Source organism: Canis lupus, chromosome 37, assembly GCF_011100685.1.
Source record: "Canis lupus familiaris isolate Mischka breed German Shepherd chromosome 37, alternate assembly UU_Cfam_GSD_1.0, whole genome shotgun sequence".
Taxonomy (NCBI): Eukaryota; Metazoa; Chordata; class Mammalia; order Carnivora; family Canidae; genus Canis; species Canis lupus.
Window position 1 is genome coordinate 9486437 of NC_049258.1, and position 22730 is coordinate 9509166.

General features: G+C 34.9%; 1 protein-coding gene across 2 annotated transcripts in view; it reads left to right on the forward strand.

Annotated features, from left to right (window-relative positions):
- SGO2 (shugoshin 2) overlaps positions 1 to 22730 on the forward strand; it is a 42190-nt gene that overhangs the window by 16829 nt on the left and 2631 nt on the right. For both annotated transcript variants that reach the window (XM_038585296.1, XM_038585297.1), the window contains exons 5-8: positions 861 to 946; positions 10272 to 10408; positions 11905 to 15072; positions 17235 to 17385. In XM_038585296.1, coding sequence (XP_038441224.1) covers positions 861 to 946; positions 10272 to 10408; positions 11905 to 15072; positions 17235 to 17385 — 3542 coding nt within the window. The remainder of the gene's footprint in view (positions 1 to 860; positions 947 to 10271; positions 10409 to 11904; positions 15073 to 17234; positions 17386 to 22730) is intronic.

The following is a 22730-nucleotide window of genomic DNA, read 5'->3' on the forward strand; positions in this document are numbered from 1 at the left end:
GAAAATTTCAAAAGTATAGATTAAAAAAAAAACCTAAAAGATACATTAAAATCACCTAGACTGGGAACCCTGGGTGGCTCAGCGGTTTGGCGCCTGCCTTTGGCCCAGGGCATGATCCTTGAGTCCTGGGATCAAATCCCACATCAGGCTCCCTGCATGGAGTCTGCTTCTCCCTCTGACTGTGTCTCTGCCTGTCTCTCATAAATAAATAAATAAAATCTATAAAAAAAAAATAAAAAATAAAATAAAATCACCTAGACTTTTAGTTTTAAAAGATCATTAAAATGTAGATTATAAAATGCAATTATACATAATACATATGTAGACATGAAGATATTGAGTATTTATGTAGAGATATATATGTGCAGATATACACATATTTATTCATATACAGAGAAGACAGTTTGGAAGTTTATATATCAAAATATTAGCAATGAGGGCAGCCCCGGTGGCTCAGCGGTTTAGCGCCGCCTACAGCCCAGGGCGTGATCCTGGAGACCCAGGATCGAGTCCCACATCAGGCTCCCCACATGGAGCCTGCTTCTCCCTCTGCCTATGTCTCTGCCTCTCTCTCTCTCTCCTCTCTATGTATTCTCATGAATAAATAAATAAAATCTTTAAAAAAAAAAAAAAAAAAAAAAAAAAAAAAAAAAAACAAAATATTAGCAATGATTATCTTTGAGGGCATAATAAAGGATAAACTATGTTTAATCTTACCACATTATTCTCATTCAACTATTGAAAACTAATGGAAGAATCGTTCTATTACTATTGGTATACTTGTAAATCTGGTATAGTAAAAATTAAATGAGATTAGAAATTATTTTTCCTTTTCATTTTCTTTATTTTTTTCAAAATAGTTTCATCAGAGTCCCTTTCTACTGTCAAGTATCAAGAAGAAACGGGTTAGTAAACAGTGTAAGTTGGTACGTCTTCCATTTGCAAGGTAATTGCTTCAAACTTAGTTAAATACTTGCCTAGATAATGCTTTGCACAGTTTTTATTTGGTCTTCTTTCTTGAAACATAGAAAAACATTTCAAAGTAAATAACGAAATACTTGTTAACGTTGTACCAGTTTCTTGTTAACATTGTACCAGTAAAAGAAATTGAAGACATAGTCTAATAGAACTGAAATAATATTCAGCTTTCCCATAGACTCTAGAGAAGAAAGAGGCAAAAGTGAACCTTTAGTTTCATGGGTTTGAATTATACTGGTTCAGAGGGTTTAGATTTTTACGTAACACATCCATTATTTGTGTGTTACAGTGTTTAGGTTTCATCAACATGTGGTTGCCTAGTAAAGTAGGAATGAGATGATCTGTAGTTCTTGGTACAGGTTATATCTCCAGGGTTCCAAAGAGACTTATGCATCAATTCAATAACCACAAGCATGTGTAGTATGCTGGTACTCTGGTTCTTTTCTTTCTTTTCCCCTAGGTCCCCACTGGCATCATGTCTTTGCTGGGTAAATCTGATAACTATTTCTATCTTTATTATCTTGCATACTGCTCCAAGCTTCATCTATTTTTTTAAAAAAAGATTTTTATTTATTTGATAGAGAGAGAGCACAAGCAGGGTGAGTAGCGTGGCAGGCAGAGGGAGAGGAAGAATCAGGCTCCCTGCTCAGGGTTCAGTCTCAGGGCTCAGTCCCAGGATCCTGGGATCATGACCTGAGCTGAAGGCAGATGCTTAACCAACTGAGCCACCCAGGTGCTCCTGCTCCGAGCTTTAAAATTAACTTTGACCATTGCTATTCTCCTGACCAAAATGACCATTTCTTGATTAATTTGATTATAAATCATTATAAAATTGAGTGTTCTATCAGTGAACATGGTATATTATTTAGATATTATGGATTTTCTCTGTTTTACTGAATAGTTATTGCACATCTTAGATTTTTCTTACTTATTAGATGTTTAGTGGTATTCTGAATGATATTGTTTTTAAATTTCATTTTCTTCTTGATGCTAGTATGTAGAAATACAATTGATTTTTAAATATTGACCTTGTTTCCAGTGACCTTGCTATTAATTTTAATAGTTTATCTGTAGTTTTTTTCCCCATTTTCTATGAATGTAATTTTATTATTTAGAAATAGGACAATTTCCCCTTCTCCCCTTCAGTTTGTAGGCCTTTAATTTTTTTCTTACCTTATTGCAGTGACTATTTTTTGTTCAATAATGAATAAAAGTAGTAATGATGGGTATCCTTATTGTGTTTGCCTTATCTAATATGTTATGTTTGCCTTTGGTGTTTTGTAGATTCTTCTTAACAAATTGAAAACTTCCTTTGTACTTCTAGTTTTCCTGAATGGCATTTTAATTTTATCAAATGCTTTTTATGTCCTATCAAGGACATATTATTTTTTTTCTCTTTTCTATTATTTTTAATATTTTTCTATTAATATAATGAATTTTAAGGATTGATATTTAAATATTAAATCAATATTACAGTTCTACAGTGAACTGCTCCTAATGATACATCCTTTATCACTAAATTTTACTTGATTATTATTTTTTTGTTAAAGATTTATTTATCCATTCATGAGAGACATAGAGACATAGACATTGATTATTTTTTAAAGGATTTTTCCTTGTATGTTAATAATAAAGATGTTTTATAATATTTCATTATTAAAATAATTTGTCAAATCCTGGTATTTATTATGCTGATCATAGTAAATGAATTGATAAGTGCACTTATTTTTTATTTTCTATAAGTATTTGTGTAAATATATTTTTTTCCTTTAAGTGTTGGGGAGAAATTATCCGGGCCTTCAGGTTTTCTTGTGGAAAGGTTTTTTTATTATATCCTATTTTAATAGATACAGGAATATTCTGATTTTCTATTTTTTCTTGTGTCAAGTTTGTTATTTTTTCTCAGTTTTTCCATTTTATCTAAAATATCAAATTATTAGCATCTAATTGTTTATAATTCCTCTAGTTACATCTTTTTTTTTTTTTTTTTTTTTTTTTTTTTTTTTTTTTTTCCTCTAGTTACATCTTTAATGTTTGTAGAGTATGTAGAGATGTTCTCTTTTTCTTTCTTAATATTGAGTGTATTTTATCAATATTTTCTTGATGAGTTGTGTTCTAGGGATTTATTAGTTTTATTCATCTATGCAAAATGAATCCTTTTTTGGACTATGTAGATCTTTCTTTTTAACATATTTGTTTCCTGTTGCGTTTAATCTGCTCTTTATTATTTCTTTCTGTTTTGCTTTTTCTTTCTTTTCAATTTAAAAGTTTTATTATTACTGCTATTATTTGTTTCTTGAGCTAGTTTAGATTATTAATTTTTAGCCTTTCTTTTAAAAAAAATTTTTTTTTTAAAGATACATTTATTCAGCATCATGATCAGACTATTACATTTAGCAATCAACAGCATGGGTGCAAAAAAAAAAAATCTACATTAAAACCCTTTGTTGGAATGCTTTACACTTTCCACAGAACAGAAACTAAAATAACCTGTTACAATTAGTCACAAATACAGTCCTCGAGTTTTTTGCCCATACACATGAGTATTGTCTAAAACATGTCTTCTTTGTAGCAGCTAGGCCCTGCCACCACTGTGCTTGGCTGAGTTCACAAATCTGTTGTAACCTGTAGCTTCCCTGTCACTTCTCTGGCTCTCCTCTCCTGCTTAGCTTTGTTTCCTGGCAGTAATTAAAACCTTCTGCCACTGCCATAGCTGCTGCTGCTGCTGGAACCGCCATAGCCACCTTGGTTTCGTGGTTTGGCAAAGTATTGGCCTCCACCACCATAGGGGCCAGAGCTTCTGCCTCCAAAATTTCCTCCTTTCATGGGTCCAAAATTTGAGGATTGATTGTTGTAATTGCCAAAATCGTTATAGCTTCCGCCACCTCCAAAGTTGCTTCCACTACCACTGCCATAGCCGCCTCCGCCTCCTCTGTTGTTATAGCTGTCATAGCTGCCACTCCTGCCATAGCCACTGCCCTGGTTTCCATAACCCTGTCCACCACTTCCATAGCCTCTGCTTCCTCCAGAGTAACCAGGGCCGCCTCCTCCATAACCACCATCATTACCAAATCCGTTATAGCCAACCCCACTGCCACCATATCCACCACCACCTCGACTGCCACCGAAGCCACCTCGACCACTGAAGTTCCCTCCACGACCAAAGTTGTCATTCCCACCAAAACCACCTCCACGACCACCACCAAAGTTTCCAGAACCACTTCGGCCTCTTTGGCTGGACGAAGCACTGCCATCTCTTGCTTCGATAGGGCTTTCCTTACTTCACAGTTGTGGCCATTCACAGGATGGTATTTTTGAATGACAATCTTGTCTACAGAGTCGTGGTCGTCAAAGGTCACAAAAGCAAAACCTCTCTTTTTGCCACTGCCTCGGTCAGTCATGATCTCAATCACTTCAATTTTCCCATACTGTTCAAAATAATCTCTTAGATGATGTTCTTCAGTGTCTTCTTTAATGCCACCGACAAAAATCTTTTTCACAGTTAAGTGGACACCGGGTCTTTGAGAATCTCCTTGGGAGACAGCCCTCTTTGGTTCCACGACTCTTCCGTCCACCTTGTGTGGCCTGGCGTTCATGGCCGCGTCCACCTCCTCCACGGTGGCCTACGTGACGAACCCAAAGCCTCTGGAGCGCTTGGTGTTGGGGTCTCTCATTACCACACAGTCCGTAAGCGTCCCCCAGTGCTCAAAATGGCTCCTCAGACTCTCATCGGTCGTTTCGAAGCTCAAACCTCTGATGAAGAGCTTCCGCAGCTGCTCAGGCTCTTTGGGAGACTCTGACTTAGACGTGACGGCGGTGGGAGGGGAGACTTTAACGATGCTTACTCGGCGGCGTCCAGGGGCAGAAAGGAGTAATCTAACGAACGTATCTTCAAAAATATTTTTAAAGGCTTATTTAGCTGCACCACATAATTTTTGATGTGCCATATCCTTATTACCATTGAGTTTAAAATATTTTCTACTTTCTATTCTGATATATTCTTTGAATCATGGATCATTAACAAGCATATTAAATTTCCAATCAGCTGGATATGTTTTTTCTAATTACTTTTTTTTGCTGATTTCTAGCTGATGTCCATTGTAGTTATGGAACGTGAATCAAATGATTTTGATCTTTTGAAATATATTAATATTTGCATTAGGACACTGCTTGGTCTAACTTGGTAAATATTTTGGGTACACATAAAAAGAATATGTATTTTGTGGTTGTTGGATACAGTACTTTGTATCAGTTGTGTCAAGTTTATGGATTATATTGTTCAAAACTTCCATACCCTTCTTGCTTCTGTCATCTCTTCTATAAGCTACTGATAGAAATGCATTAAAGTCTGCCACTATGATTATGGATTCATGAATTTCTCCTTTTAGTTTTGTCAATTTTTGCTTTACGTGTTTTAAAGTTCTTAGTAAACACATTTAAGTTTAGGATTGAGGGATGCCTGGGTCATTCAGTGGTTAAGCATCTGCCTTTGGCTCAGGTGATCCCAGGGCCCAGGAATCAAGTCCTACATCAAGCTCCCTGCAAGGAGCCTGCTTCTCTCCCTGCCTATGTCTCTGCCCCTCTCTCTCTGTGTCTCTCATGAATAAATAAATAAAATCTTTAAAAAAGTTTAGGATTAATTTGTTTTCCTGATGACTTGTTTTATCAATATGAATTACTTCTAGAAATGATTCTTGCTTTAAGTCTACTTGTCTGATACAGCATTTCTCTGGTTTTCTATAACTTTTAAATTCTGTTAATTTAAAATGCATATAAGTTCTTTTTAAAAAATTAATTCATTGTAACATCTTTTAATTAGAATATTTAGTATGTTTGCATTTAATATCATTGACGATATAATTGGATTTATATATGCCATCTAGTTGTTTTCTATTTGAGCAATCTGTTTTATATTGTTTCTCTTCTTTCTTGATTTCTTTGGAAATAAAATGTTTTCCATTATTTTTCTTATCTATTAACTTGTTATCTTCTACTGTTCTTTTATGAGTACTCTAGTGACAGCAACATTCATCCTTAGATTTTTTTTTAACTTTCATACATACATATATTTTAATCCCACAAATTACTACTTTCATTGTTTTGTGTAGCCAAGATTCATTTAAATCACATACATATTTAACTTTTTTATCTTTTTCATATTGTTTCCTATATTTTTAGTTGTATACCCATTCACAGTTGTTTTCCTCAGCTTCAGTGAGGTAAAATTCACTGCTTTCATTTTGAGATTCCTTTTTAAGATAATTTTTCTATGCTGAAAGAAATTCTTTTTATTTCTTTTAATGCAGGTCCTGGCAATGCATTCATTCAGCTTTTGTTTTTCTAGGAACATACTTATTTCATCTTCATTTCTGGAGTATGTTTGCAATTACAAAATTTTAAGTTGGGAATTATTTTTAGCAATTTAAAAGTGTTATTTTATTGTCTGTGGCATCTGTCTTTTCTTTTGAAAAGTTAGTACCTTTTTTGCAAATTGAAGAAAAACTTTCCTCTTTATTCTGGTTTGCTTAGTGTTTTTATAATGAATTTATATTGAATTATGTCAAATTTTTTTTCTGTATCTGGAGATAATCATGACTTTTCTCCTTTATATCTGGTTTCATCCATGTTTTTTATCAGTTTTTTTTTCTATTTCATGTTTCATTGGTGACTGCTCTTTATTATTTCCTTTATTCTACTTAGTTTTAAAAAATTGAGATCTACTTCATTTGTCAGTTTGGTGACTTCAGTTTATTTGCATTAAAACAAACTTCTATCTCAAATTCTACGTGGTCATGGTGTATTATTCTTACTATATATTAATGGATAGGATTTGATAACTTTTTCTTTAAATTTTTTTATCTGTATTTATAAGGGATATTGGTCTATAATTTTCTTACTGTATCTTTGATGAGTTTTAATTAGAGTTGTGCTGGCTTTGTAAAACAAGATTAGAAGCATTCCCTCTTTCTCCATTTTTTGAAAGGGTGTACAACTGGGATTTCTTCCTTAAATGTTTGAAAGAATTAAAGAGAGAACATATTTGGACCTGAGTTTTTAATTATTAATTTGATCTCTTAAATAAATATAAGGCTTTTCAGATTTTTTCTATTATTTTCAAGTCAATTTAGAAAATACTTGTGTTGGGACACATGGGTGGCTCAGTGGTTGAGCGTTTGCCTTTGACTCAGGGCGTGATCCTGGAGCCCCACATCAGGCTCCTTGCATGGAGCCTGCTTCTCCCTCTGCCTATGTCTCTCTCTCTCTCTCTCTCTCTCTCTCTCTCTCTCCATGTCTCTCATGAATAAGTAAATAAAATCTTAAAAAAAAAATTGTCTTTCCAAAAATTCATCTACTTCTTCTAGGCAGTCAAGTTTATTGGTATAAAGTTGTTTATAATATACCCTTATTATTCTTTTAAAGCCTGTGACATCTGTAGTGAGGTTCTTTTCTCTCATCGTTGATATTGGTAATTTGTATCACTCTTTTTTTTTAATTTATCAAGCTAGCTATATTATTGTCAATTTTATTGATTCCTTTAGAGACTCAGCTTTTGGTTTCATTGATTTTTTTTTTTAAGATTTTATTTATTTATTCATGAGAGGCACAGAGAAAGAGGCAGGAGAAACAGGCTCCCTATGGGGAGCCCAATATGGAACTTGATCTCAGGACCCCGGAATGATGCCCTGTGCCGAAGGCAGATGTTCAACCGCTGAGCCACCTAGGTGTCCCAGTTTAATTGATATTTTTTGTCAATTTTTCTTTCATATTTCATTAGTGTCTGCTCACTTTTTTTTTCTGTTTAAGATTTTATTTATTTATTCATGAGAGACACACAGAGAGAGAGAGAGAGAGAGGCAGAGAGACAGGCAGAGGGAGAAGCAGGCTCCTTGCAGGGAGCCTGATGTGGGACTCGATTCCAGGACTCCAGGATCAGGCCCTGGGCCTACTGCAAGCGCTAAACCGCTGAGCCACCCAGGGATCCCCGTCTGCTCGTTATTATATCCTTTATTCTTATTTTTGAAATTTGAAGTATAATTTACATAAAGTTTTTCATAACATTAAGTGCATCCTTTTAACGTGTACAATGGATTTTAATGTATTCACAAAATTGTGCAATCCTCACCACTAAATTCGAGAATATTTCCATCACTTCAGAAAGAAAGCCTGTATTCATACACAGTCACTTCCAGTTTTCCTCTTCAGGCCCCGTCAACCACAAATCTGTTTTCTGTGTCTATGGATTTGCCTATTTTGGACATTTCATATGAATGGAATCACACAATATGTGGCCTTTTGTGTCTGGCTTCTGCCTAGAAGAAGTAGATGATTTTTGGGAAAGACATAGCACAATATTTTCAAGTTTCATTCATTTTGTAGCATGTGTTACTATTTCATTCCTTTTTATGACTGAATAAGTTTCTGTTTTTTTGGGAATCCCTGGATGGCTCAGCGGTTTAGCACCTGCCTTCAGCCCAGGTCATGATCCTGGAGTCCCAGGATCAAATCCCACATCAGGCTCCCTGCATGGAACCTGCTTCTCCCTCTGCCTGTGTCTCTGCCTCTTTCTCTGTGTCTTCCATGAATAAATAAATAAAATCTTAAAAAAAAATTTCTGTTGTTTGCGTATATCTTATTTTGTATATCCATTCAGTTAATGAACATTTGTGCTATTTTTACTTTTTGACGATTCTGAACAGTGGTGCTATGAACATTCATGTAAAAGTTTTTGTGTGGACATAGTTTTCAATTTATGCCAACAAGTAGAATTACTGAGTCATATAACTGTATAACTTTTGGAGGTGGTGCCAAACCATTTTACAAAGCTGCTGCGTTGTTTTACATTTCCACCAGCGAAGTATTAGGGTCACAGTTTCTTTGCATCCTTACCAATACTTGTTATTATCTATGCTTTTGATTATAACCATCTAGTTGGTATAAAGTGGTATTTCATTTTGATTTTGATTTCCTTGATAATATTAATAATATTGAGAATTCTTTCATGCTCAATATTTTCATTTGAGCATATTTTCATGAGTGTTTTATATCAGGAACATTCTCTATTGGTTATCTTTTTCCCTTGAGTTTGAACACTTTTTTCCTGTTGCATTATATTTTGAATAATATTGGATTATATGCTGGACATGTGAGTCCTATGTTATAGAAAGTCTGGATTCAGGTGTGTTCCTCCAACAAATTTGTGTTTTATTTTACTAGGCAATTACCTTGTCTGAACTCAAACTTATTATTTTCCTGTAAGTGGCAACATATGAAATCTCATTTTAGTTCTTTTATCCTTAGCTGGCCTGCTTGGAATCTTCCTCACATATGTATGATTTTTGGGTCAGCCAGAGATGGGGAGGGGAACAATTTACACACAAAATTTGGGTCTCCCCTCTCTACCTGTTATTTCCCCATCACACATACTTTTGCATCTGTCTTAATTGTTTTTAATTCTTACCTTGAATCAGTAAGAATATAGATTTCTAACTTTTTAAAAATGTGGCACTGGCTGAGGTTGTAAACTCACCTTTTTTTAAAGTATCACTCGCTCTTTATTTGCTTTTTGTTTACTCTCCAGTTACTTTAGGTAGTTTTTTAAAATATTTTATCCAGAATTTATAGTCATTATGTTTGATAGGGCTGATTCAAAAATAGCTATTCAGCCATTATCAGAAACATAACCTCTTAAAGTTGTTTGGCATTTAAAACAAAATCTTTGTCTTTGGGGGATGTTAATCCTCATTCTTTGAATTCAAGGTCAGTTTAATTATTTCTGTCTGTTTATATCTCCCTGCAGCCAAATAGATTTAACTACTCTAGGAATATGGCCTTAGTTTACATGAATACCTTTTGGCACATAGGAAACTTTAGTTCACACTTAACTTTACATACAACTGTACTTATTGAAACTATAGAAACATTTTTGGTTATTCTATAAAATTAACTGTAAGAAAGCTATAAATATTATATGAGTATTTGTTAGTATGTTTGAAGTTTATTCGTTTCATTAGTATTATTACTCTTAGTAGCCCAACCAGTGGTTATATCAGTTATCTCTTTTTGAGGCCACTGGGGCTCTGGGGTAAGTAGCATTCCTGTTTTATTCCAAGTTCTATACTATTAGAAACTATCTCTTTCCTACCTATAATTGTCTTCATTGAACATAAAAAGATACCAGAGTGGGCTTGTGGTTGGATCTTAAATAAATGGCATATAAAAAGAACTATCTATGTAATTTTCTAAATAATTTTTGTAAAATACAAAACTCGTCATTTATTTCCACCTGCATTTAGGGTTCCATTAACTTCAAATGATGATGATGATGATGATGATGATAAAGAGAAAGAGAAAATGCAATATGATGACAGTGCTATATCAAAGATATCACCTGATATTCCCTCTTCGGTATCAACAGGGCAACCTTTATCAAGTCAGTATGATTTGTAATTGTTATTTCTTAAAGAAAATAATCATAATATGTGTGGTTTAGATGATTCAGACATTTTTTCTATTTTTGATATGTTTCCCAAAGGTGAGATTTAAAAAAAAATTTTAATATCAATATTAAAAAGTTATATTCATCAGACTTTTTTGCTTGAGGCCCATGGTTTATAAACAGTTAATAAGGTAGCTCTCTTATGTTATAGATTTGCTAACTCCCATCATTTAAAACTACTGGTGAAAAATTTAATTTTTATTGTATTTTATTTTTTTTCTAAGATTTTATTTATTTATTCATGAGAAACATAGAGAGAAGCAGAGACACAGGCAGAGAGAGAAGCAGGCTCATCACCAGGAGACTGATGTGGGACTCGATCCCAGGAGCCTGGGATCATGATCCAAGCCAAAGGCAGATTCTCAACCGCTGAGCCACTACCCAGGTCCCCCTGAAAAATATAATTTTTAAATAAACATGCTGATAAATATCAGATCCACAGTGGCCTAATGCTGTTATTCTGCGAGCAGTATTTAAAAATGAGTCAGCCTTGGGATCTCTGGGTGGCTCAGTGGTTTAGTGCTTGCCTTGGGCCCAGGGCGTGATCTCGGAGCCCCGGGATCGAGTCCCATGTCGGGCTTCTGCATGGAGCCTGCTTCTCCCTCTGCCTGTGTCTCTGCCTCTCTGTCTCTCTCATGAATAAATAAAATCTTTTTTTAAAAAAATAGAGTCAGCCCAAAGAGCTTTTCTTGGTATCTTTTTAGTTTACAAATTGAAAGATGCCATATATTTATTTAGTTTCATCTTCTCCTTTTCATAGACAAAAAAAAAAAAAAATTGGAGGGACCTAAATAGATTTTGTTACTTTTTCAGGATCAAAACCAAAGCAAAAACTTGAGCCTGGGTAATAGTTGAGCCAGAGGAAATGATGATACTTACGTTTTATTTACATAGTTATTTCTAAAATAATCCTTCAGGGGAGTCTGGCTTATGTATTTATCATAGATTTGCAGATTGGATTATAGAACCATAAGTATATTTGATTTAGAGCTTAGAATTGTTTTTCCTTTATAAAAATTTATGTGTGTATGTATAATTTATATAAACTTTAGTTGCCTGCTGATTGTCTTTCAATAGTAATACTTGTCAGACTTATCACTGTTATTTGGGTTCATTTGCTGGCCTCCTCTGACTTTAGAAATGTAAGTTAGTGGCTCTACCATCAGATGTGTTCCACTCTACTGTTGGGGCCAAGGCAGAGTGAATTCTTAATCTATATTGTCCATAAATACAATGTAAAATGTAACTTATGAATACTCTGGTCATTTCTACTTTATTTTTATCAGCATAGATTCTTTGTAAGTATCTGAACAGAATACATTATCAGGATCCTTTCTGTGAAACAGCTTGATTTTTGCTCTGTTTGTTTAAAATAACAAATTCATTGTCATTACTTCTGAATTTTCTTTCCCTTTATTTTTTCCACTCAGACCAAAATTCCGTTAGTTCTCTAATGAGTGAGGTGAAAAATGCCCAGTCGATCAGCTACAGAAAGGAGAAGCCATCGCTCAGTAATGTAACTGAAAGGAAGAAACATGTATTATCTCAGGAATTAAATAATCCTGTCAGTCCTCATATGACAGATTTAGATCAACAACACATTTCAAGTCCAGAATTAAATTGGAATAATAAGATAAATGATCATACTAATGAAAAGAATATTGAAATGCAAGGAAACATCCAATGGCTTCCTGTCTCATCTGAGTCGACAAGCGAACCTACTGCAGAGTACAAGAATCCATTTCAAGGTAGTGATGACTTTCAGTTGCAGAAAACTGTGTATGATGCTGACATGGATTTAACTGCTAGTGAAATAAGCAAAATTGTTACAGTTTCAACGGGCACTAAAAATAAAAGCAATAAAAAATCAAATGATTGTGAAATAAAAACTTTCAGAAAAGTGAGGGATTCAAGCTCTGAAAAAAAGAGAGAAAGATCAAAGAGACCATTTAAAAATAGTTCAGATATCAATATTGAGGAAAAGATTGAAAATGGACCAGAAAAAAGATCAGTTATCTTGAATGGCAAAGGGGATTCAGACGATCCAAATTTTATGTTCAATACTGAGCAGCTGACTCAGTTGAACATACTGAAGAAAGTAACCCTTCATGATGACTTTGATCAAGATAAGAGACAAACTACACAGTGTAATAAAAAAAAGAAAATACATGTAACAAATGAGCAAGAAGAAGCATACTCTTTCTCTCAAAGTTTAGATAAATTCCATCAGGAGAGTAAATTTAGTATGGGTCAGAGTTCTCTAGCTTGTCATAAAAGTAAAGCTTCTAGACAGACTGTGATTTCTAAGTTAGAAAATGATAACTTACTCTCAAACCAAAAGAATAAAGAAACCACTTCTGAAAACCCAGAAGTCACAAGTGAATTTCAAACAGCTGATCTTTCCACTAAAGATAATGAAAGTTTATATGATTATGAGGCCCAGAATATGTCAGATTTGAAAAAGCATGTCACTGATATGCAGCCTGCTCAGCAAAATGAATCAAAAATAAATGAGAAGCTTAGGCAGAAAATAAATCGAAAGACAGAAATAATTTCTGAAACAAACCAAATATATAGGGATAGTGCTAAAGTTGTGCATGGCCCAGAAGAAGGTAACTTCTCCTTCCAAACCCAAGTGAATAAAGAAATTATTAGAAACCTAAAAGCTTCAGATGAGTTTCAAAAACCTGCTCTTTCCACCATTGATAATGGAAATTTGTATAATTGTGAGATCCAAAATGTATTGGATTTGCAAAAGCAGATCACTGATGTGTACCCTGTTCAGCAAAATGAATCAAAAGTTCATAATCTTAGGCAGAAAGTAAATCGGAGGACAGAAATAATTTCTGAAGTGAATCATTTAGGTAATGATAAGAATGTGTATTGCCCAGAAAAGGGTAATTCTTTCTTCCTAAACCAGAAGGATAAAGAAATCGTCCCTGGAAATCTAACGGACCCAAGTGAGTTCCAAACACCTGCCCTTTCTACCAAAGATAGTGGAAGCCTATATGATTATGAGACTCAAAATGTTCTGGGAGTAGAAGAGCATGTCTGTGGTATGCAACCTGCTTGTCAAAATGAATCAAAAATAGGTAAGAAGCTTAGGCAAAAGGTATGTCGGAAGACAGAAATAATTTCTGAAATCAACCGAGTATATGAGAATGATGACAAAGGTACACATGACCCAGAAAAAGATAACTTACTTCCTCTTAACCAAAAGGAAAAAGAAATCATCCCTGAAAACCTAAAAGACTCAGATGAGTTTCAGAAAGCCGATCCTTCCAACAGAGGTGATAGGAACCTATGTCATTATGAGACTCAAAACATTTTGGGGGTGAAAAAGCTTGTTACCGATATGCCACCTACAAAGCAAAATGAATCAAAAATAAATAAGAGGCTTAGGCAGAACGTAAGTCGGGAGACAGAAATAATTGTGGAAATGAACCGGGCAAATGAGTTTAAAAAAAAAGGTATTCATGACCCAGAAGAAAGTAACTTCTTTTCTCTAAATCAAACAGGTAAAGAAACTATTTCTAAAAACCTGGAAGTCACAAGTGAATTACAAACAGCTTGTCTTCCCACTCCCAGTAATGGAAATCTATATGATTATGAGGCACAGAATGTGTTGGGTTTGAAAAAGCATGTGACTGATAAGCAACCTTCTCAGCAAAATGAATCAAAAAATAAGAAACTTAGGCAGAAAGTAAATCAGAAGACAGCAATAATTTCTGAAAGGTATGAAATATATGGGGATAATGATAAAGATGTACAGGATCAAGAAAGCTATACAAAAGATCTTGCTTTTCAAGTAAATAAATCTAAACAAAGACTTGAATGCCAAAGTATTATCAGTGGATACTCTATGGAAATAGATAATAATGAAAAGGAAAATTGTGACCAAAATTCAAATCCTTATAAATTAGTTAAAAAGCATGGGAAAGAATTATCAGGCAAGTCAAAGATTTTGGCAAAAGGTAAAAAAAAATGTATTTCACAGTTACCAGATTCTTTACAGACATCTGTCTCCTTAGAATCAGGTTTAAAATATATTACTAATGAAGCAGATTCTGATCCTGATAAGCACATGGACCTACAGGAGAATCTGAAGCAAAGCCCTACAACTCTGAATGAAAAAAGAGATAACCCCTTTGTGGAAGTGGTAAAAGAAGAAGAGTGCCAAGTCAGAAAAGTAAACAAAACGTCATCTAAATCAAAGAAAAAGAAGATCATCTATCCTTCTTCAGATAGCCATAAGGTAATGCAGATAATATCTGACACTGACCCGGGAATATCAGTTGAATCTGGACAAGATGCTAAGGAAAAAATTTCAGAAAATGAGGAAGTTGTCAAAATGAAGCCAGAGTTTTACACAAAGACATTTCAAGCTTTTTCTCAGGTATATTCGCCTAACATACAAGATTCTTCCTTTAAGAGTGCTCATGAGGATTCAGTGCCTCTGAGTATTTCTCCTAGTAAAAATTTGATGATAAAAGAAAATTTTGCCCTGGAGAGCTCACCAATCTTTCAAATAAGTGGTGATGTACATGAGAAGATGAAAGGGATGAAATTCAACCAGAGAACACAAAAATCAGGAATAGGTAGGTTAATGGCTGAAATGATCAAGTTTTAGAAGTATTTTCTTTTTTCAAACCAGTAAAGTATTTTGTTATAACTGATATTTTTATGGAGTTAAAAACAGTATTTAGCTGTGTAACCTGGTATATAGAAACTATAAAAAATTTTAAAGAAAGTGTACTATTTTAGGAAAGATAGCAGAGTAGTGTCTTGAATATTTAAAACCTAAAAAACAGATTTGGCCTTTACCACAAAGTTGTCTGATTTGGAGTTTTAGAGGATTAAAAAATCAGTAATATCAACTCCCTTTCCTCAGAATGCATGTTTCAAAATAGCAAACAACAAATAGATGGTAAATGTGATAAATGCTCTAATAAAAGCATACATGTGCTAACACATATATTGGGAGTGATTTGGACAAGAGGACATGAAATACATAGATAGCATTTTAGGCCCTAAAGGATAGGTAGGATTTTTATCTTTAGTGTTTACTTTTTATTTTCTCCCAGTTATTAAAATAATACTCATTGCAGAAAATGGAAAGTAGAAAATCAGGAAATTGTAGGAAAAACAATCACCCAGAAGAACTGCAGTCAGCATTTTGGCATGTGCATACAGAGTTCAATCTATGGAATTTAAATATATGCCTGAAGTCATGCTGTATGTAACATTACTTATCCCATTTTTTCCCCTTATACATCCAAAGGATATTCTTTCATTATTAGAAATTTTATGACGTTGGACTTTCCCATATCAGTCAAAATTTTCTACTGGGTGACTTAACATTTGAATATATATGTATGTAGAATACTAGAAATTTTTTCCCATTTTGAGAAATAATTGACATTACTGTATAACTTTAAGGCATACAGCATGATGATTGGATTTACATGTATTATGAAATGGTTACCACAGCAGGTTCAGATAATATCCATCATGTCATATGGATACAGTAAACAGAAAAGAAAAAAGCTTTCTCCTTGTGATGAGAACTCCTAGGATTTACTCTCAACTTTTTTTTTTTGAGAGAGAGGGTGTGGGGTTGAGGAACAGAGGGAAAGGGAGAAAGAGAATCCATCCTAAGCAAGCTCCACACCCAGCACGGAGCCCAGTGCGGGGCTTGATCTCACAACCCTGAGATCATGACCTGTGCCTAGTCAAGAGTCAGATGCTCAGCTGAGCCACCCAGGCGCCCCCTCTTAACTTTCTTATATATCAGAAAGCAGTGTTAGCTGTAGTCATCAGGTTGTACATTGCATCCCTAGTACTTATTTGTCTTATGATTGGACATTTTTACCTTTTGACTGCTTTCTTCTTATTCCCCCCTTTCTCCACCCTCTGTCACCTCTGGTAATCACAAGTCTGATCTCTTTTTCTGGGTTTGGGTTTTTGGTTTTGATTATTTTGTTTTGTATTGTTCCCTGATATAAATGAGATCCTACAGTATTTGTTTTTCTGTATATGACTTATTTCACTTAACATAATGCCTTCAAGATCCATCTGTGTTATCTCAAATTGTAGGATTTCCTCATGTTTTTATGTCTGAGTAATATGCATATAATATTAATATACATGTACACACATGCCACAACTTCTTTATCCGTTCATCCATCCATGGACACTTAGATTGTTTCTATGTCTTGACTATACATAATGCTGCTATGAACATGAGGGTACAGATTTCTTTTCAAGTTAGCACTAGGATTTGATAAGGCTATTCCACATAAAACGCATACTATAGCAAAAGTGCAAAAATCCAGAGTTCTAGTACATGATAGAGGACTGGTCAGCCATCTTGCATCTCTATTCCTCATGGTACCTTTCATAGAGTAAGCAGTCGATACAAATGTTGAATGAATGTGTAGTAATTTGTATGATTCTGTGACTAGAGTTGACCTATAAAGAATTTTTATCAGCCTATATGTGATTTCAGAATAAAAATGTTATAATCTACTTTGATAGTTTAAAATTTTAAGTCTCTTTTCCCCTCATTTTGAGGAGAAAAACTTATTCACAAATAATTTCATTGCTATTATAGTATTTAAAATTATAGCTTGATTATTGTTATATTTAAAAATGTGCTACCAGCAATTTGTAAACCACTATATCCCATATCTATTTCTATATAGAGATATCCCATATATCCCACATTTATAAATATTTGTGAAAATAATATTCTTTGCAGGTTGTAGAACACTACAGGACTTGACAAATACCAATTTTGTTTCAAATAATGCTGCTAAAGCTGAAAATAAGTCAGAAAATCCATCTTTAGAGCTACCAAGCCGGAGAAGAAGGTGTACGCCTCTCTATTTAAAGGAGCCAAATCTCAAAAGGTAAGTATTTCAGTGATATTAAAGTGATTTCAGTGTGATATTATAAATTATGTGCTTTAAAAGAAATTCCTGCCTGATGAATTAGTGTTTGAACGCTTCTCAATATCGGTATATTTTTGACATACAATAATCACAGTATAATCTGGGTAAGATTTGAAGAAATGTCTTCTTTTATTCTTTAAACGGGCTTTGTAAAACAACTTTGTTGCCTATGATTTGCAAACCACTATTTCTATGTCTCTTGTCTTCATTTGTACTCTACCTTGTTCCCTAGAGGAATTCAAAGTGGCTTATTTGTTCTTTGGCCTTAAAGAATAATAGTCTTTTTCTTTCTCTTTTTTAAAATTTCAAACACAGGGTGCTGGGGTGGCTCAGTCAATTAAGTGTCCAACTCTTGATTTTGGTTTCGGCCACGATCTCAGGGTCGTGAGACCGAGCCCCAGTTGGGCTCCGTGCTCAGCGGAGAGTCTGCTTGAGATTCTCTCTCCCTCTGCCCCTATGTGTCCCCATGCGTGTATGTACTCTTTCCCTCTCTCTAAAATAAATAAATCTTTAAAAAATATATCAAACCTCAACAAAGGGAAAATAGTACTCTTCCTACTTATCCATCCTGAGCTTCAACTGTTACCAGTATTTTGCCTTATATATTTTATCTATCCTTATTTGTTGTAGCATTTTTAAAACAAATCCCTAATATTGGGTCATTTAATTCCAAAAATACTTCTGTGTGTATCTCTTTTAAAAAGGAACTTCTTAACAAAACTAGATAACAGTAATCACTCAATTATCTGGCAACAATGAATTAGCAACAATTTCTTACTGTCAACTACCCAGTAGCCAATCCCTATTCAAATTCCCTTAATTATTTCAAAAAATGTCCAAATGCCTTTTACATGTGTTCTATGGAAAATCTCACTTTTTAAAAGAATAAATGAAGGAGCCTGTTTTGCAGAAACCAATCATATTTTCAAAAAGAGAGAAAATTATCCTTAAATTTTCTTATCCTTTGCATTGTGTCAGTATTTACTTCTTTTATAAGATGAAAGGCATTGGTGGTTCTGACAGATATTTTGAAGCAATAACAGGTATGGAGCACTGCTAGTGGGAAAGCCAAAGGATACAGCTATTTTGCAAGACAGCTTGGTGGTCTTACAAAACTTAAGGTACCCTTAACATACAGTCCAGCTGTCACACTCCTTGGTCTTTACCCAAAGGGGAAAACATGTCCACACAAAAATCTGCACATGGATATTTATGGCAGCTTTATTCACATTACTAAAACCAGTAAGCAACCAAGAATGTCCTTCAGTAGGTGAATGGAGAAATAAACTATGATATATCTAGACAATGGAGTATTACTCAAAGCTAAAAAGCATTGAGGTACCAAGCTATGAAAAGACAAGGAGGACCATAAATACAGTTTACTAAGTAAAAGAAGCCAATCTGAGAAAACTACTTATTGTATAATTCCAAGTATATGACATTCTGGAAGAGGTGAAGCTATGAAGACAGGAAAAAGATCACTGTTATCTGGTAGGGATAGAGGAGACAGATGAATTAGGTGGAACATGGAGGATTTTTAGGGCAGTGAAAATACTCTGATATTATGATGATAGATACATGTCATTACACATTTGTCCCTACCCTTAGAATGTACAATACCAAGAGGGAACCCTAAGTACACCATAGGCTTCAACTGATTGTGATGTGTTAGTGTGTATTCATCCTTGATCCAGTATATACAATGCCTGTGAGTAATTGACAGTGGGGACGGCTGTGTACAGGTAAGGGCAGAGGGCATGGGGGAAATCTCTGTACCTCCCTCTCAATAGTATTGCAAACCTAAAACTGCTCTAAAAAAATAAAGTCTTAAAACACACACACACACACACACACACACCCCCAGGATAGCAATACAAAGGAGGGTAAAACAGAAACAAAATGAAATAAAAGATCAAGTGGTTTTAAAAAAAAATAACTGTCAAGCTGTAATTCACATACCATACCTATCATCATAAAACTTCAGAAAGAAACCCCATGCCCTTTGTGTGTCATTCCCATACCCACCACCCTGCCCCCAGCCCTAAGCAACGATTCACCCACTTCCTATCTCAATAGATTTCCCTGTTCTGGATATTTCATATGAATGGAATCATGTAATATGTGGTCTTTGTGACTGTCTTCTTGCACTTACCATATGTTTCTAGGGTTTATCCGTTCATTATATATAGTATTTCATTTCTTTATAGGACTGAATTAAATTCTGTCGTATAGATAATAACCACATTTTGTTTATCCACTTGTCTGTCAAAGGATGTTTGGTTGTTTCCATCTTTTGGTTATTATGAATAATGCTGTTAATATCATTTGCAAGTCTTTGTGTCTACATAGGTTTTCTTTTCTCTTGGACATATGCCTCCTTATGGAATTCCTGGGTCATATGGTAACTCCGTTTAATCATTTGCGGAACTGCTTAGACTATTTTCCAAAGCTGCTGTCATTTTACATTACCACCAATGATGTATGACGGTTCTGATTTCTTTAATTCCATGCCAACACACTTGTTGTTATTTGGCTTTTTGATGATTCTAACCATAGTAAGTGGGTGTAAAGTAGTATATGAAAGTTTTGACCTAATAAATAAAAAAAAAAAAAGAAAGTTTTGACCTGAAGCTCTCTGATAACTGATGATGTTGAGCATCTTTTCATGTACTCATTGGCCATTTGTGTATCTTCTTACACAAATGTAAGAGTGTAAGGCTCAGTCAGTTAAGTGTCCGAGTCTTGATCTCAGGTCAGGTCATGATCTCAAGGCTGTGAGTTCAAGTCCCGAATTGGGTTTCACGCTGGCAGGAAGCGAAGAAAGAAAGGAAGAAAGGAGGGAGGTAGGAAGGTCAGTCTATTCAGATCTTTTTCCCTTTTTTAAATTGGTTGTCTTTTTTTTTTTTTAATTGAGTTGAGAGTTAAATTTTTTTATATTAAACTAAACTTAGACTTAGCAAAGAGTTATAAAAATAGCACAAAGATTCCTCTCCCAGCTTTCCCTTATTTTAGCACCTTACCCACAGTACAATGATCAAAATTAGAAAATTAGCATTGGTATAATACTATTAACTAAACTATAGATGTCCATTAACATCCTTTGCTGTTTTAGAATCCTATCCAGGATCCCACCTTGCATATCGTTGTTGTTTCTCCTTAGCCTCCTCCATCCTATGACAGTTCTTCATTTCTTCCTTTCCTTTTATGACTTTGACACTTTTGGAGACTATTGGTCAATTATTTTGTAGAATATCCCTCAGTTTTGTCTGATGTTTTTTCTTTTTTTGTGTGTGTGTGATGTTTTTTTTCATCATTACAAAGCAGTTACGCATTTTTGGCAAGAATTCTACAGAAATGGTGTGCCATTTGCATCATTTTAAGGGGTTTATCATGTCAGGATGTCTCAATAATGTTAACTTGGATCACTTGATTGAGGACCATGGTGTCTACTGGGCTTTTTTCACAGTAAATTACCATCTTTTCCTTTATAGTTAATGGACACTGGGGGATCTTATTTGTCACCATGCATCCTATTTTTCATCAAACATTTGCTTGCTAATTTTAGCATCCATTGATGGATCTTGCCTGCAACAGTTATATTTCTGCCTAATAGTGGCTTTCTGTTTCTCTCTTTCCTTCAGCATTTATTAGAATTCTGTAAGGAAGAGCTGTCCTTTCTCTCTCCTTCTTTCCTTTCCTCCCTCCCTCCCTCCCTCCCTTCCTTATTTAGTTATTTATTTATTTATTTAGTTAGTTAGTTAGTTAATTAGTTATTTGTGTTTATTCTATCAGTTAAAATCTAATACTATCAATAGTTATTCCATTGCCCAGATTATTCCAGCTTGGCAATTAGGAGTTCCTTCAGGGTGGCTTCCTTCTGTGTTCTTTCAACAAGACTTCATAATATTTTGAGCACTTCTTTTCTGACACAAGATGTTCCAGGCTTATCTTAGTGTTTTTCCTGCCCCAGCCACCAAATCAGGTACTTTTGCAAAGAACCCAGTTCCCCTGAAGAATTGTGTTTAGAAACCAAGATCTGGGCATTAGTTATTTGTACTATGTATATAGTATATATACTATATATATGTATGTACATAGTATATATACTATGTATATATTAGCTATTGCTGCACAACAGTTGTTACCTATAAACCTAATAGCCCAAAACAACATCCATTTCTTCTTTCCATTTCTGAGGGCCAGGAATCTGGACTAGCACACTGAATTAGGTACTCTATGGCTCAGGTCATGATCCTGGGATCCGGGATCGGAGATCAAGTCCTCCCTGCGTGGAGCCTGCTTCTCCCTCTGCCTATGTCTCTGCCTGTGTCTCTCATGAATAAATAAATAAATCACACAAGTATATTTCCTTGTAGTTACAGGACTGAGGGCCCCAGCTTCTTGCTGTTGGCTAGAGGCTATCCTCAACTCCTAGAGGCCACTCTCAGCTCCTTGCCAAGTGGGCCTCCCAAAATGGCTACTTATTTCAAAGCTAGCTAGAAAGTCTCTAGAGCAAATCCTTTAGCAGATAGATTACTATAAAATGAAACGTAATCTTAGAAGTGAGACATTCTATCACCTTTGCTGTCTTCTATTGGTTAGATTGAGTCACAGTTCCTTAAAGAGGCAGTTATACAAGAGCATGAACATCATCCTGAGTGTGGTGGCAGGGATCCTTCTTAGGGTCTGGCCACCACCACCAATACCAGGGGATATTGCTGTTAGTTAGGTCCTCTCAGCCGACAGAGCTAGGAAACATACACATGCATACTAATCCATGCATACACACACTTTTATATTTCTCTATCTGTATATTAAGTAGAATCCATGATGAGTTTATATATTGATAACCTCTGATTCAAAACCACAGCGTTCATTTTTGCTTTACTTATTCATAATTTCTTCATCAGTGAGAAGGCTGCCTCTCATTATAAGGAAACAAAAGCCAAACCCCACCCCACCCCCACCACCCCCCAAACATATCTATTAGCTAGAAGAGAAGAAGAAAGCAAGCTCTTATCAGAGACTGAATGAGAGCAAGAACACAGAAAAGGTAGGTGGACTCTGAGACTGGCTTTTGCCTGAAGGCATTTACCAAACGAGGTGAACCTAAGTATTGAATTCACAGTATTATGGGGCTGGGGCAGAAGGTATATCCCAGGGTTTAGCTAAAATAAAGTCTAATAGTAGATCACCTTCAATAAAGTTGAGCTACCCTCTCAGTAGGAGAGCAAACTAAAAATAACCTTCCCATCAGCTTTTTTAAGCCCCAGGAAATAATTCTGGCACTGAATTGAGAAGGA